The 15394-nt window shown below is 42.3% G+C and overlaps 1 protein-coding gene across 1 annotated transcript in view; it reads right to left on the reverse strand.

Annotated features, from left to right (window-relative positions):
* Window positions 1–588: 588 nt before the first annotated feature.
* Window positions 589–15394, reverse strand: part of LOC129668064 (histone-lysine N-methyltransferase, H3 lysine-36 specific-like) — an 85481-nt gene continuing 70675 nt past the window's right edge. Inside the window, exons 12-15 of the mRNA XM_055595816.1 lie at window positions 13420–13543; window positions 2436–2636; window positions 1214–1393; window positions 589–710 (exon numbers count right to left, since the gene is read on the reverse strand). Of these exons, the coding sequence (XP_055451791.1) occupies window positions 589–710; window positions 1214–1393; window positions 2436–2636; window positions 13420–13543 (627 nt within the window). The remainder of the gene's footprint in view (window positions 711–1213; window positions 1394–2435; window positions 2637–13419; window positions 13544–15394) is intronic.

Raw genomic sequence — 15394 nt, forward strand, 5'->3', positions numbered from 1 at the left:
CCCCCCCGAGTGCTGGGATTACAGGTGTGCACCACCATGTCTAAACAGATGAAGCACTTCCGAGCGGGGCATTTGGTACTCCTACTGAATGATACCTGAGTTTCTTTGTTCATAACTGATAATTGTCTCCATTTGCCATTGCACTTTTTTGTTTGTTTTTTCAAGACAGGGTTTCTCTGTTTTAGCCTTACCTGTCCTGGAACTCACTCTGCCGACCAGGCTGACCTGGAACTCAGAGATCTGCCTACCTGTGCTATAAGTACTGGGATTCAAGGCATGTGCCATCACACTATTATGAAAGTTGTTTAAATAAAGTGTGGCTGTAGATCTGGGACAATGAGAACAGTTTAGGTAATCTTTGTACCAGTTTCTGTGCCCTTCAGCCTGGGTATGGTGGTGCATGTCTTTAACAGAGGCATGCAACAGGCACAAGCATGTGGACCTTTGCGAGTTCTAGGTTAGTGTGGTCTACAAACCGAGCTCCAGGACAGCCAAGCTCATACACACACCCTGCCATAAAAATATACATATGTAAAATTAAAAAAAAAAAAAAACCTTCTTCAGAAGTTGGAAAGACAGCTGAGTGGTTCAAAGCATGGGCTGTTCTGGCAGAGGACCAGGCTTTGATGGCTCAGCAATGACATGGTTACTAACAACCTTCTTTAACTCTAGTTCCAGGCGATCGGCCTCCTCTGGCCCTGCACTCAAAGCTTCAACAGACATATAAGGTAAAGATTATGGGTGTGTACTACCACACCAACTCACATGAAATCCAATGCTTTGGGCATGCTGGGTAAGCACTGTACCGAATGAGCTACATCCCAGCCCTGTATATTATGAATTAGAGATACATGAGAGACTAGAGAGATGTCTTAGTGGGTTACAATGGGCTTGCTATCTTAGCATGAGGGCCTAAGTAGGAAGCGTAGTTCCCAGGAAAAAGCCAGCTGGTAACCCCAGCACTGGGGAGCTGAGACAAGCAGATGCCATGGACTCAATAGCACACCATCCTAGCCGAAACAGGTTGACTGGGAGACCTTATTTCAGGGTCAGAGACGTGGGCCAAGTCTGATGACCTGAGCTTGGTATCCAGGACTCATGCGGTAGAAGGAGAAAACCAACTCTTCACCACATATTCCCGCCAATACACATAAATATAAAGCATTAGATGATCCCTTTGAAAACACTCATACAATCAGGAGTCACAGCTTACCTTCTGAGCACACAAAGCACCAACTGACATTAACATGTTCATGATTTCGGCAGCCCCGCCGAGGGGTAAAGTGATTAGGGCAGATGATGCTATTAGATGCAAGGATTTTTGACCCAGCAGCAAGACAGAAGTCATTAGCATGGTATGCCACAGGACATCGGACACAGCGCATCAGACGACCTGCAGTAATGGGAAGCAGGAAAGGGGGAAGAGCAAGAGAAAAAGTTACGTATGGAGCAGAGTGGATTACGCTAGTCTTTTTGCCAGCAGGGAGAAAACATCAGGAATAGAAGAACCACTTGAAAGCACGGCTCTTAGTCAGGCATGGCAGTGCATACTTTTAATCCCACCACTTGGAAAGGCCAGCTTGGTCTACACAGTGAGTCCAGGACCACAAAGGCTACAGAGAGAAACCCTGTTTTGAAAAATCCAACCCCCCCTCTCCAAACCAGCGGCGTCAACAAAACATGGCTCTTAAACATGTAACCCACTATTACGAATAAGAGAGGCTGGAGAGACGGCTCAGAGATTAAGAGCACTGACTGCCCTTCCAAAGGTCCTGAGTTCAATTCCCAGCAACCACAGAGTGGCTCACAACCATCTATAGTGAGAGCTAGTGCCCTTTTCTGGTTTGCAGACAGAATGCTGTATAAATAAATCTTTTTTAAAAAAGTGTGTTTCCTATCATTTACACAAACACACACACACGTAAACACAAACACAAAGAGGGAAGAGGGGGAGCTCTGTAGCAGTCCCCAGTAGGAGTAAGCCTGCACAACTGTAAATGCACCTGTCTCAGCAAGGAGAACATGATGCAAATACTTACCTTGAGTACTACAATGGCTGGAATACATGCAAATTAAAAGGAATGGAATGGTGGGGTTCTAGTGTTTGCCTAATACTCTATGATGCGTATTTTCCAGATGGATCTCCTAATGTACCTCAGGAACTAAAACCAGCCTCAAGCCACTCAAATCAATCATATAGTAGCAGCAATTAAAAGAAAATAGGAAGTGCACTGATGTTTTAAAATAGAAGATGCTTTCAAATAAGTTCTCGTATGATATTTAAATATTTTAAAGTGTTAGCTGGAAATTCCACAGAGGATAATTTATTACTCTATTAAGAGACAATGTCGCTCCTTTACCTGATGAACATTTAAATCTAACTATGGCCAGAGCAGCTGCAGCCTCCCGTAGATTGTTCGTAGACAAGCCCATACCTTTGGAGGCAGACACACTGGCGGGATTGGCAGCGTGGCAGGTGATGCAGGTGTGGAGGGGGCACCGGAAGCCCTTGTTCTGCGTGACAGTTGCTGGGTACTTCTGGACACAGTCCTCGTGGTAAAACTTCCCACACAAGGGCAGAAGGCACCTTTTCACATCTTCCCCACTCTGCTTACACACAAAACAGGTGTGGATTCCTGGGGGGGGGGGGAGACACGCAAATTAATCTACCACAACCACAAGAGTCTATCCCAACCAAGCATTAGGTGTTAAGTTAGTGAAAAACTTCAGCAAACTGACAAAACCTGACTCTAACAAATGAACAACTCTGGTGTCTTTATAAGGGACAATCTGGCCAGATGTGTGCTTACTGGTATGATATGATGGGATGTGTACTATACTGTCTACATAGCATTCCTGTCAAGAGAAACTCAGTTTTGATCAAATCCAGCCTCTAGATCCAACCAAGCTGTAGGATACAACCAACACAGGAGCAGGAAGCTGGCTGGACGTCCAACCAGTCGGTGTGCTGCTCACTCTACCTTGAGGGCTTAGATGACTGTTCTCTGACCTCCATACAGGGATGAGGACACACGGAGGCACACACACCAGACAAACAAGACAGAAAAGATAGAGACATGCAGAATAAATAAATAACATTTTTTGAAGAAAGAAAATAGAAGAACAAGTTAAAGGGATATATCAAGTAAACTACCAATCAAATTTAGAGGGCAGAAAATTCAATAGGACAGATAGACAAAGCTTCAACAAATAAATGGTCAAAAAACAAACAAACAACAAAAAAACATGGTGAGAAGAGGACTTCAAATCCAAGTAAGGGAAATAAAATAAAAACAAAACAGAACAATACAGGCACTTTATTTGGATTTTACTTTTTTAAATGAAGCTCAGGCTGGCCTCCAACTTATTATTTAACTGAAAATAAGCTTCAACTCTTAATTTCCTTGCCTCTACCTCCCAAGTGCTAGGATTAAAAGGGCATAGTCTACCACATCTGGTTTTGTAGGCTGATTTGGAAAAGCACAGGACCTGAGCTCCACCAGAGCACTCCTCAGCAGAGGTAAGGTGGTACAGGCTCATGATCCTAGCACTGTGGAGGCACAGACAGGAGGACAGCTGCAGTCTGAAAGTCAGCCAGCCTGGGCTAATAGGTGAGCCCAGGTCACAATGACAAAATCTGCTTTACAAATATAAACTGCTAGCCAGCTGATGGTGGCACACATCTTTAATCCCAGTACTTGGGAGGTAGAGGCAGGTAGATCTCTCTGAGTTGGAGGCCAGCCTGGGCTACTGAATCAGTTCTAGGACAATCAAAGCTACACAGAGAAACTCTGTCTCAAAAAATCAAAAGGAAATGTGAACTTCAGATATAGCTTTATATACATTTAAGCTCAGCACTCAGAATGCAGACAGGTAAATTTGAGTATAATGCAAATTCCAGGACAGCCAAGATTTTATAAAAAGACCCTGCCTCAATAAAACAAAACGAAAAAAAATCAAATGGTGTCTTTAAAAATACTGACTTCACTTCTACAAGCACCCACACAGAAAAACATTTAAATAATATCTTAGGTTTATTTCTGGTTTATGTAACAAAATTCCCTGACAAGGGAAGTTACAGAAGAAAGGGTTTATTTTAAGTTATAATTTCAGATTATGGTCTATCACTGCAGGAAGCCAAGGTGGCAGGAACAAGTCAATTAATTTAAGGCAATCTCCTACAGACATGGCACCAAGCCAAACACATTTAGACAATTCTTTGTGAGGCTTTCTGGGGAATCCTGAGAGCTGAACTCAAGAGTCTGCCTACCTCTCTGGTTCTCAAGTGCTAGGATTAAAGGCTTGTTGTACCACTGTGCCAAAACAATTCTTATCCCTTCTCAGATAATTCTACATTGTGATGAGTCGATTAAAACTATCACAATCAGCCAGGTATGGTGGCACACACCTCTGGTCCCAGCACTGGGGAGGCAGAGGCAGGCGGATCTCTGTGAGTTCGAAGGCTGGTCTTTAGAGTCCAGAACAGCCAGGAATTTGTTTCACAGAGAAACCCTGTCTTGAACACCAAACCCCTGAAAATAAAATAAATAAAACTGTCACAAGGTTTTTGCTTTAAATACCTTTGAGACAAATGAAAAAATCTGAAAATGAACACAGCAACTCTAACTCTTTCTTCTTAAAGTTGTTAGAAGGCTTCAAGTGTACAGAGGAAGTAATGACTGAGATTCACGAGCTTGTAGAGTCTCTCTCTCTCTCTCTCTCTGTGTGTGTGTGTGTGTGTGTGTGTGTGTGTGTGTGTGTGTGTGTGAGTGAAGTGGAGGTCAAGGCTGAAGGCTGACACGCAATGTTTCTTCAGTCACTCTCTACCTTTTATTTTAAAAGATTTATTTGTGATTGAGTGTGTGTGTGCGCGCACGCACAGATGCACATGCATGATCCTGCTGAGGCCAGAGGAGGGTCCTGGACCCCCTGGCCCTGGAGTTACAAGCAGTAGTGAGCTGCCAGGTGTGGGTGCAGGGAACTGAACTCAGGTTCTGGGAACACCAAGAAGCCTCTTTACCATGGAGTCATCTCTGCGGTACTGTCTACTTTATTTTTTGAGACAGTGTTGCTCACTGATGCCAGCAGGTTGGCTCCAAGAATCTGCCTGTCTTTGTCCCCAGTGTCTGGGATTACAGACACACATTGTCATGCCTGGCATTTTGCATGGATGCTGGGAATCCCAACTCAGGTCCTTATGTTTGCATGGCAACCATTTTATTGACTGAGCCACTTTACTTTTTGCTCTACCTTTATGTATGTCCATAATGAAAAGCTAAGGAAAGAAAGAGAAGAGGGGATAGACAGAAAAGGAGAGACTCTCCTTTGGAGATACAGCACCATGAGATGCAAAAGAATGGAAAAGGCAAGCATTGAAAAGCAAAGCTGAGCATGAACTCTTGCTTGACATTTGGTATAAAATTTAACTAAAACACTAATCTATAAATACTGAGGTCACTCAAATTAATAAATTAAGAAAAAAACTTTATGTATTTATAAAGAATAAGCAGTTATACAGAAAAACTCTGTCTTTAAAAATAAACCACAGCTTGCCCAAGAAAAACAAACAAATAAAAACCTCAAGAGGATATTACAAAACTATTTTTAAACTAGAGCAATTCAACTAAGGAAATGATCACCCTGGTACAGTAAAACAGGAAGAAACAAAGTAGGGAAACAATATTTTCTTACTTTCTTATCTTTCAGGAAGTAGGTAAAATATCTTACATAGCCTTTGGTTGAGGATATAGTTCTGTGATAACAATGCTTGCCTGCATAAGACTGAATCTAACTCACTCTGAATGTAATTGTCAGTCCTGGAAAAATAAAAATGGAAGTTCCTCTATACATTAAACCACATGTACAAGTTACTTCTAAATAGATTATACACATTAATATGTAGGCAGAAGCTATAAAATATAATATAATATAAAATATAATATACAGAATATACTAGTAGAAAAAGTCATTTACACCAAGTCTTAGATATGACATAATACAAATAATACATAATATAGTATAATAATACAACATTATAACATAATTGTAATACATATAATACCAATATAACACAAATGAACATTGGTAAACTAAGGGCCAGTGGGTAAGAGCACACTGGCTTCTCTTCTAGAAGACTTGGGTTCAACTCCAGGAGAACCAATGTCCTCTTCTAGCCAGGGGTGCTCAATGATGTGGGCAGGTTTGCTCCAGGGTGCCAAGCAAGCAGGTCGTACACATACATACATGGATACAGGCAAAACACCCATACACAGAAGATAAAAATCTTTAAAATTACTGACAAATTAGACCTCACTAAATCTATTTTATTCATTTATTCATTCATTCATTCATTCATTCATTCATTCATTCATTCATTCATTCATGCATGCATGCATGCATGCATGCAGTGTTCTACCTGCATGTGTGCCTGCAGGCCAGAAGAGGGCACCAGATCTCATTATAGATGGTTATGAGACACCATGTGGTTGCTGGGAATGAATCCAGGAACTTTGGAAGGACAGCCAGTGCTCTTATACTCTGAGCCATCTCTCCAGCCCCTGACTTTACTAAAATTTAAAATGTCAGGATTACTGTGAGTTTGAGGACAGTTTGGTTTATAAAGCAAGTCCAGGATGGCCAAGGCTGTCCCCAAAATAAAAAAAGAGTCTGTTCCTATGCAGACAATAAGAAAATTAATCTAAGACAGGTGCATATAGAAGTTGTTCTGGTACTTTTCATCACGTCTGGACCTTGAGCACACACGTTTGCTGACTCTTGTAGCAACGCTGATTCCCCAACCTACGGTGTGTGCTCTGTGTCTCATGCTGACTCAGCACAGCAGGCAGTCATTCTGCCATCTTCCCTCTTGCCTCCTGTTTCTGCTGGCACTCCCCCTGCTGCTGTGCTCTGCTCTGTTGCTTGAGGGTAGTGGAGGGCCTGCCTGACCCTGCCTAGGGACAGTGTAACAAAACTGCTTAGTTGTGGAAAAAATCCAAGTCCCAAATGCTAACAAGCACAGCTGAAAGAAAACCATCTTTAAATATTTTGCAGCAGAACTTGAAGACGATTGTTTTTTGACTGAACCTCCACTGAATACTCAAGAAAAAGAAAATATATAGTCGATTAAAGTAATATTTGAATCCTTCAATATCCAGGCGTGTATTATTGTGCAGGCTATTCCTGCCTCCTCCATATCATGGACCTCAAAATAAGTCAGGCACCGACTTAAGTCAGTGACATAACAGAGTCCACGTCATTCATGTCATTTCTGTAGCAGAAAGTATGTGCTCAGCAGCTGGATTAGACATATTCCAATCACAGGACAAGACCCAGAACTTTGTTTGGCAGCCACCGAGAGGCGGAGACGAGGAACTCTCCTGTAATGATCCCTGGAGCCTGTGAGCACTGAGGATGGTGAGCACAGTTTTGTCTGCCTGAGCGTCAAAGTGCTAACAGTAAGACAGGTCCAAATGTATTACCCTTGTTCTACAAGCTAAGAGATTACAAGAATGAATTCTCACTGAGGTTGTTTCTCTGATTCTTGGGATCTAAGATTTCTTTATAACTGAGCTCGCCGATATAGATTTTATTCGACCTGTCTAGGAAGATACACAGTAATTCAGAACTGTTCTACCGATAACAGACATGCTCCATACAGCACTGTCTTCTCTGGAGGTTCAGCCACACTTGGATATTTATTGCAATGAGATTTGTGAATAACTGTAAAGAAAAGGTTGATATGAAGTGAAAAACAGAGTGGGAGTAGATGGAAGCTCAAACCTACTGATGTACACGTTCCCACAGACCACATATAGTGAGTGACAGGCAGCCTTGTTTGGACGACTGATGTTAGTTTGCATGCCTGAGTTCTAGTAATTTAAAATACCAAAAGGGACTCTGAAGAATTGGAATCTAGAATTTGGCATCAAAAACTAGTGATTGAAGTCCATGTTTTTTGTTTTGTTTTTTTGAGACAGGGTTTCTGTGTAACCTTTGCTGTCCTGGACTCAGTTTGTAGAACAGGCTGTCCTCAAACTCAAGGAGATCTGCCTGCCTCTGCTTCCCAAGTGCTGGGAACACAGGGGGGGAAGTTTATGTTTTACCGCTGACTGTTCTGTTACTAGGAATAGGACGATGGAAAAAGAGATGGTGCCTCTCTTCTGTCTGGATAGCTGAGTTTGAGATCTTACTTGTTTTGTATGTCTTCTTTTAGGCAGGGTTTTATATAGTCTAGCCGGGCCTCAAGCTTACTACCTAGTTGAGGGTTGAGCACAAATGCCAGACGGATGCCCCGACACTGGAATGAGGTTCAACCTGACCTGAAGCTGTGTGGTGGCGCAGACCTGCAACTCCAGCCCCAGAGAGGCAGGACAGGGGGGCTGCTGCAATCGCACGGTGACATTGTCCATTCAGGTATCGATTGTTATTTGGGTGTTTACGGCTTAGGCCTTTAAAAACAAACCTTATTTTCTTTACTGTTTGACGAGTAAGTACCCGAGTAGAATTGTGTAAATTAAACCAGGTGTAGTGGCACACCCCTTTAATTCCAGCACCTGAGAGGTAGAGGTAGGTGGATCTCTGTGAGTTTGTCTGGTCTACAGAGCCAGACCAGAACAGCCAAGACTACACAGAGAAATCCTGTCTCAAAAAAAAGAAAAAAAAAAAAAAAAAAAAAAAAAAGAATTGTGTAAATTGTATGGTATAGCTTTACTTCTCTAGGAACCGCCGAGAGCTGCGCCATGTCCTTACTGTGCTGCCTGATGCCTGTGTGGTGTCTGCACTGCCTAGCTAGAGGTGCTGGGCGTCTGTCCTGTGCTGTCTGCCATGTTTTATTCAGGCCAGCGTCGTGGAGACAGGGTCCTCTCTATGCAGCCAGGCTGGGCTGGAACTCAACGTGTGGACTAGACTTGTTCTCAAACGCAGAGACATGCCTGCTTTTCCCTGAAAGTGCTAGGAGTGAAGGTATGTGCCACAACACACATCTCCTGAATACAAGGTCTCTCTCAGACAAGGTTTTCAAAATATTCTCCCAGTCTATGGCTTAAATTTTGATTTTGCTGTGTTTTAGACAGTTTCATGTAGCCTTAACCCCACTGTGTAGCTGAACCTCCTGATCCTCCTGTTTCTATTTCCTAAGTACCAGGATTGTAGGTGTATGCTACCCCACCTGACTATGACTTAATGATTTTTTTCAATTAAAAAAATGTTTTTATTTTAAATCTTAATCTTTTTTAAGAGTCATGTGCATTTGTGATTCTATGTCAAGTATATGCAGAGACCCTCAGAGACCAGCAGAGGATGTCAATTCCTGATCTGGTAACATAGGCAATTGTGAGCAGCTCAGTATGAATGCTGAAAAGAAACTCAGGTCTTTTGGAAGAGCAGAAGCCGCTTTTAACTGCTGAACTATCTCTCTTGCTCCATGGTTTCATTTTAAAAATTGTTAACTAAGCCAGGCATGGTGGTGCATGCATGTAATCCTAGAACTTGGGGAGGCAGAGGCAGGCGGAGCTCTAGGACAGGATGGGCTACACATGGAAACCCGCTCTTGGAAAAAGTGTCTTTCTGATAACTACAACATAATTACTGTACATCTATATGGGGTAAAATGTGCTAGTTTACATGTTGTCTCATGGTCAATGTAGGGTAATGAGCATGTCTATCCTTTTAAACATTTACCATTCTTTGTTATGAGACCATTGGAACTCTGCGCATTAACATCTTTTTAGAAACACACATTAAAAATAACTTAAGGGCTGGAGAGATGGCTCAGAGGTTAAGAGCACTGGCTGCTCTTCCAGAGACCCTGGGTTCGGTTCCCAGCACCCACACGGTGGCGCATGGCCATTTTGATAAGATCTGTGCCCTCTCTGTCGTGCAGTTATATATGCTAGCAGAGCACTGCATAATAAACAAGTCTTTAAAAAGTAAGTTATGACTCCCTGCTATGCAGCAGACCATTTATTCTCTCCGAATTATAGCTGTATATTTTGTTGACCAACTTCATCTCAGTTCTCCATAACTGCTGTTAAATTCTCTACTCGTGGACAGATTTTGTTTTTGAATTTATTTTCCATGTTATTGTCTATATGAATATATGATGTACGTGGGAGAACTCATACATGTTGTGGTACGTATAAGTAGGCCCAAGGATAATGTTATAGAACTGGTGCATTCTGGAGATCCAACTTAGGTCATTATACTTACCTAACATGCAGGATCACTAACTGAGACACTGATGAACTATGATGACACAGAAAGAACTAAACCACACTTTGTCACTGATAAACTTCAAGTACTCAGAGCCAGGGGGTGACTGGGGTGACTTCTTAAAATACACCTTATAACCCCAAATCCTGGTGACAGAGGGGTGAGGATTATCAGAAAAGTTTGAGACTTTTCTTTTTATCTTTTTGATACAGTGTTTCACTATGTAATTCTGACTGGCCTGGAACTAGGTCAGGCTGGCCTCAAACTCAGATCTCCACTTGCCTGTGCCTGGTGTAGGCCACTTCACTGAGCACAAATCGTCCTCATATTCTGATAGAGATTGGAGGGTCAGTTCTCTCCTTCTATCATGTGGGCCCTGGGAACCAACAACTCATGCCCGAGGCTCTGTGTTGGGTACCTATATGGGCTTGAGCCATCTTGCCAATCCTTTCCTTTTTTTCTTTTTTTTTTTAAAGACAGCAGCTCATGGGATTGGAGAGATGACTCAGCAGTAAGCAGCACCAGATACTCTTCCAGAGGATCCAATTTTAATTCCCAGCGTCCACATGGTACTTCACAACTGTCTTTAAATTCTAATTCAGGGGCTCTGTTATCTTCTTTTGGCCTATTATATAAGCACCAGGCATATAACTGATTCAGAGCCATACACGCATGCAAAATATTCATAAACATCAAAATAATTCAGAGTAACAAAAGAAGATCACACAGAGACATAAAACACATTAAAAATAAAACAAAAGAATCTTGGTGGGTATGAGAGGAAGGCAGCTCTCTTTAGTTCGAGGCAGCCTGGTCTTTTCCAGGGTTATAAAACAAACAAACAACCCAAAAAGGATCTTCGAATGTAAGCCCACACAATGCTATCACACTGTATGCTACTTACATTCTACCTCAACAGCTCAATAGTATGACCTGGACAGAAATGGTGGTCGATACCCACAATCTTTTTTTTTTTTTTTTAAAGATTTATTTATTATGTTTACAGTGTTCTGCCTGCATGGACACCTGCATGCCAGTAGAGATCACTAGATCTCATTATATAGATGTGGTTGCTGGGAATTGAACTCAGGACCTCTGGAAGAGCTGACAGTGCTCTTAACCTCTGAGCCATCTCTCGAGCCCGATACCTACAATCTTAACACTAAGAAGGGCAAGGCAGGAAGAGTGCCAGGAGTTAAAAAGGAAGCTTGGGCTGTGATGTGAGGAAGAGGGAGTGGAGAAGGATGGGAAGGAAGATGATCTACTGATAACACAGACGAATCTCAAAAATATCAGCCAGGCAAGGTGGTGCATGCCCATAATCCTGGCACTAAGGGAGGCAGAGGCAGGTGGATCTCTGAGTTTAAGGCTAGCCTGGTCTACAAAGTCCAGGACAGCCAAGGCTATACAGAGAAGCCCTGTCTCATGGAAGGAAAAAAAAAAAAAAAAAAAAAAATCAAAGACATTACACTTGAGCCACACAGAAATGCTGCATACTGTTTAATTTATCCAGTACTCTTAAAAACAGAAACAGCTTTACCTTGGGATCAATTTATTCAGAGATCATTTCAGAATAATAAAGATAACAGGGCAAATCTGGATTATTGGCACAAAATGCAATAAGCCTTTTCTAAGGTTAGGATAAGATCTTATTTTAACATCATTTATTTTGTGTGCACAAACGCAATGGCACTCCTGTGGACACCAGCCACACCTTTCCAGTACGGGGTCCTGGGGCAAACAACATTGGGTCTTGCCAGCCCTACACTAAGTCTTTACACTCAAATGATATTCCCCTTGACTTTCAAATGTCGCCTCAGCCATTTCCTTGTCTCCACTGAAATCAAACCTTGTCAGAAATAGTGTAGGCTACCATATGCTCACTCTTCAGCTCAGTGCAGTGCGCTGCTCTTTACTAAGTTAGTCAGACATCTTCATGATGCACAACATAAGTTTCACTGCACGTCCCCCTCACTGTCGTCACAGCTGTCTCAGCGGATTACGCTTTCTCCCCCGCTGGCTGCACTGGCTTTCTTCTCACTGAACAGACGTCTTCTCTGGGCAGCAACACACACATCTAGGGCCCCACAAGTACAAAGGGAAGAACTATGATGTGAGGTCTGATCTCTTCCCTCCTTTCGTGCTTTATCTATGTATCAAGTTGAATAAGGGATACTTTCCTTAGTACAGCTTATAAAGAGCTTTATATGCTGGTCCTTACAGATCGTTTTCATTTCTTGACCCAATCATAACTCTCTCAAATAATCCTTCCTCTAAATTTATATATATATATATTTTAGTTTTTTAAGACAGGACTTCTCTGTGTAGCCCTGGCTGTCCTGGAACTCACTCTGTAGACCAGGATGGCCTTGAACTCACAGCGATCCACCTGCTCCTGAGTACTGGGATGTGCCACCAACGCCCAGCTTAAATAATTATTTTTATTTTATGTGTGCTGGTGTTTTGCCTGAATGTATGTCTGTGTGAGGGTGTCAGATCTTGAAGGTATAAACAGTTGCAAACTAACATGTGGGTGCTGGGAATTGAACCCAGGTCCTCAGGAAAAGCAGTCAGTGCTCTTAACCCTGGGCCATCACTCTAGCCCCTCTCTAAATGATTTTATTTCATTTTTAATTTATTTCTATTTTTATTAATTACAGTTTATTCACTGTGTATCCCCCGGTAGCTCCCTCCCTTCTTCCCTCCCAATAAATGATTTTTATACTTAATCTTTGTTAGTTTTTTGGGAGGTCTGTGGACGTTTTCATCACATTCACTTCCTTCGTCTAACTCTTCCAGATTCAATCCCCCTTTCCTAGACAGCTGTAGTTTGTTTTAAACAGTTTTCATGTATAGCTAGTGCTGGCAAAGAACTTGATTTGTGGGTAAGGCTGTTGTCAAACTCCCAATTATGCTGCCACGTCCCAAGTGTTGGGTTTATAGACACGCACCACCAAATCCAACCTCACACATTAATTTTTCTTTCTTCCTTAAAACCACACTTAGTATTTCCCTTCCTGGCACTGCCTCATCTCTGCTCATACTGTAATTTAAATATCCTGTGCAACACTCTGAACTCCACTGTACTGTTACTCGGGGACTTTCGACTGCACAGGCCCACACCTGCAGGGGCAACAGCTAGCCCTGGCATCAGAGAGCAGCATTTCCAACAACGTGAGAACAAACTTCAGTCGTGTCAGTCCACCTTACCTGTGCGACACTCGTTGCAGATAAACTTCCCTCGAGGCATCTCGGTCAGGCCAAGGCACTCCAGGTGGAAAGCCCCACAGCACTGCGCCTCACACAGCAGCAGCTCACCCAGCTTCTCGCAGTTCTGTTAGGAAAGCAAACACGTGTCTATAGAAAGACTTCAGAAAACTCTCAAATGAAGAGCCCTCATGGGAGGAAAAGTTAAGAAGTATCTTTGCAAAACCTGTGAAATCCCATCACCTATTCATATATTTAATAATTAACTCCTGTGTATAAGAAGATCTCTGGTTTTACAGAGAGATGACAGAAACAAATAACTGAAAAAATGTTGCATTACTTTTCTTGTTGCTGTGATAATTTAAGGACTAAAGGGTTTGTTCTGGTTCATGGTGGGGGAGGGGGTCAAGGTGGCATGTAGGTCATCAGCCACAATCAGGAATCAGAGAGCAATGAGTTCCTTTAGCTCAACAGTCTAGAAGCTCAGCCAAGGAAATGGAACCATACCCGATTTAATTAACCCAGCCAAGACAATCCCTCACTATCAAGACCAGAGAATAAATAATCATCACAGGTGTGCCTGGAGGTGATGACAAATCCAGGCAAGTTTATAAGTAACACTAATAATAGCACAGGAAAGATCAATCAGTATCAGGCAGATAATCCAAATAGCTAAACTGGCTTTGTTGATGAGAACTGATTAGAGCAGGCTCTGAATGTTCAAGTTAGGGATGTGAAGAGACAAAGGCAGGTAGCAATTACAAAGTTCACAGGTAGGAAAATGTGACTGCAAACCAAAGAAATCCGCTGTTGCTTTACTAAAGTGAAAACAGGTGATAAGTGGCACAAAATGACATGAAAAGATATAAAAGGCCATAATTTCAGATTTTATTCTCATTGCAAAGATATACCATTGGGGAGTTTTGCCAAATGGCTGGACTCAGGTGTTCATTTTTAAAGAGATCTGCACAGCTGGCTAGTGGAAAATGAATTCAAGAACATAGTTAAGCAGAAAGCTGTGCTGTGCAGGAAACTCAACAGCCAACTGGACTTGGGTATCAAAATATGAAGAGCACTTTGATATGTATCTCAGATTACTTCATTAAAAAAAAAAATTCTCTTGCACCCCTTCTCTTTTTATTCTTCTCACTGAGAAACAAAATAAGGCTTTGGGGCCAGCAGGCAAGTGGGGAATCACATTCCTGAGTGACAGTTTCATGGAGGACCTGGTGTTACTACAGGGAGAAAGAACCTACAAAATAAGGGTATTATCTCTCCTTATTGAAACCTGGAAATTCCCAGTATTTGTTACTTTTTATCCCATTTGTTTTCACACAGTGATTAGCAACAAAATACCAAAGCAAAAATAAGCCTTATACTATGACCATGGACATCCCCATATGTGAATACCCAAGTCCTTCACACAAAATGACATAGAAAATTGCATAGCATATGTATGCACAATCCTCTTGTACACTCTAAGACCCTTTTACATGATAACAAAATTAGGTAGTGGACATACCATGTAAATGGTTATTAAGGAGATGGCTCACTCATCAAGTGCTTGCTGTGCAAGAATGAAGAACTAAGCACAATCCCCAAAACCCACACAGGAAGCAGTGCACGGTGCACACGTGTAAACCCGTGCTGGAGAAATAGATTCCTGGATCTTGCTGGCCCAGCTAGCTTACCTAAACAGTAAGTCCTAGGTGCCAGAGAGAAACCCTGCCTCAAAAATCAAAATGGACAGGGCTGGGCATAGCACACGCAGTGGTTGGTACACAGCCTTAATGCAAGCACCCAGGACCTCTCTGAGTTCTAGGCCAGCCTGGTAGAGGTAATAAATTCCAGGCCAGCCAGGGATACATAGTGACACTTTTGTCTCAAAAAAAGTGGGCAGCTCCAGAGAATGACACCTTACTTTCCTTTTGACTTCTGGCTTCCACCAGGCATAGGTAAACATAGGCATGCACACACA

The sequence above is a fragment of the Psammomys obesus genome, unplaced genomic scaffold (genome assembly GCF_907164565.1).
Source record: "Psammomys obesus unplaced genomic scaffold, mPsaObe1.curated_primary_1811, whole genome shotgun sequence".
In the NCBI taxonomy this organism is placed as follows: domain Eukaryota; kingdom Metazoa; phylum Chordata; class Mammalia; order Rodentia; family Muridae; genus Psammomys; species Psammomys obesus.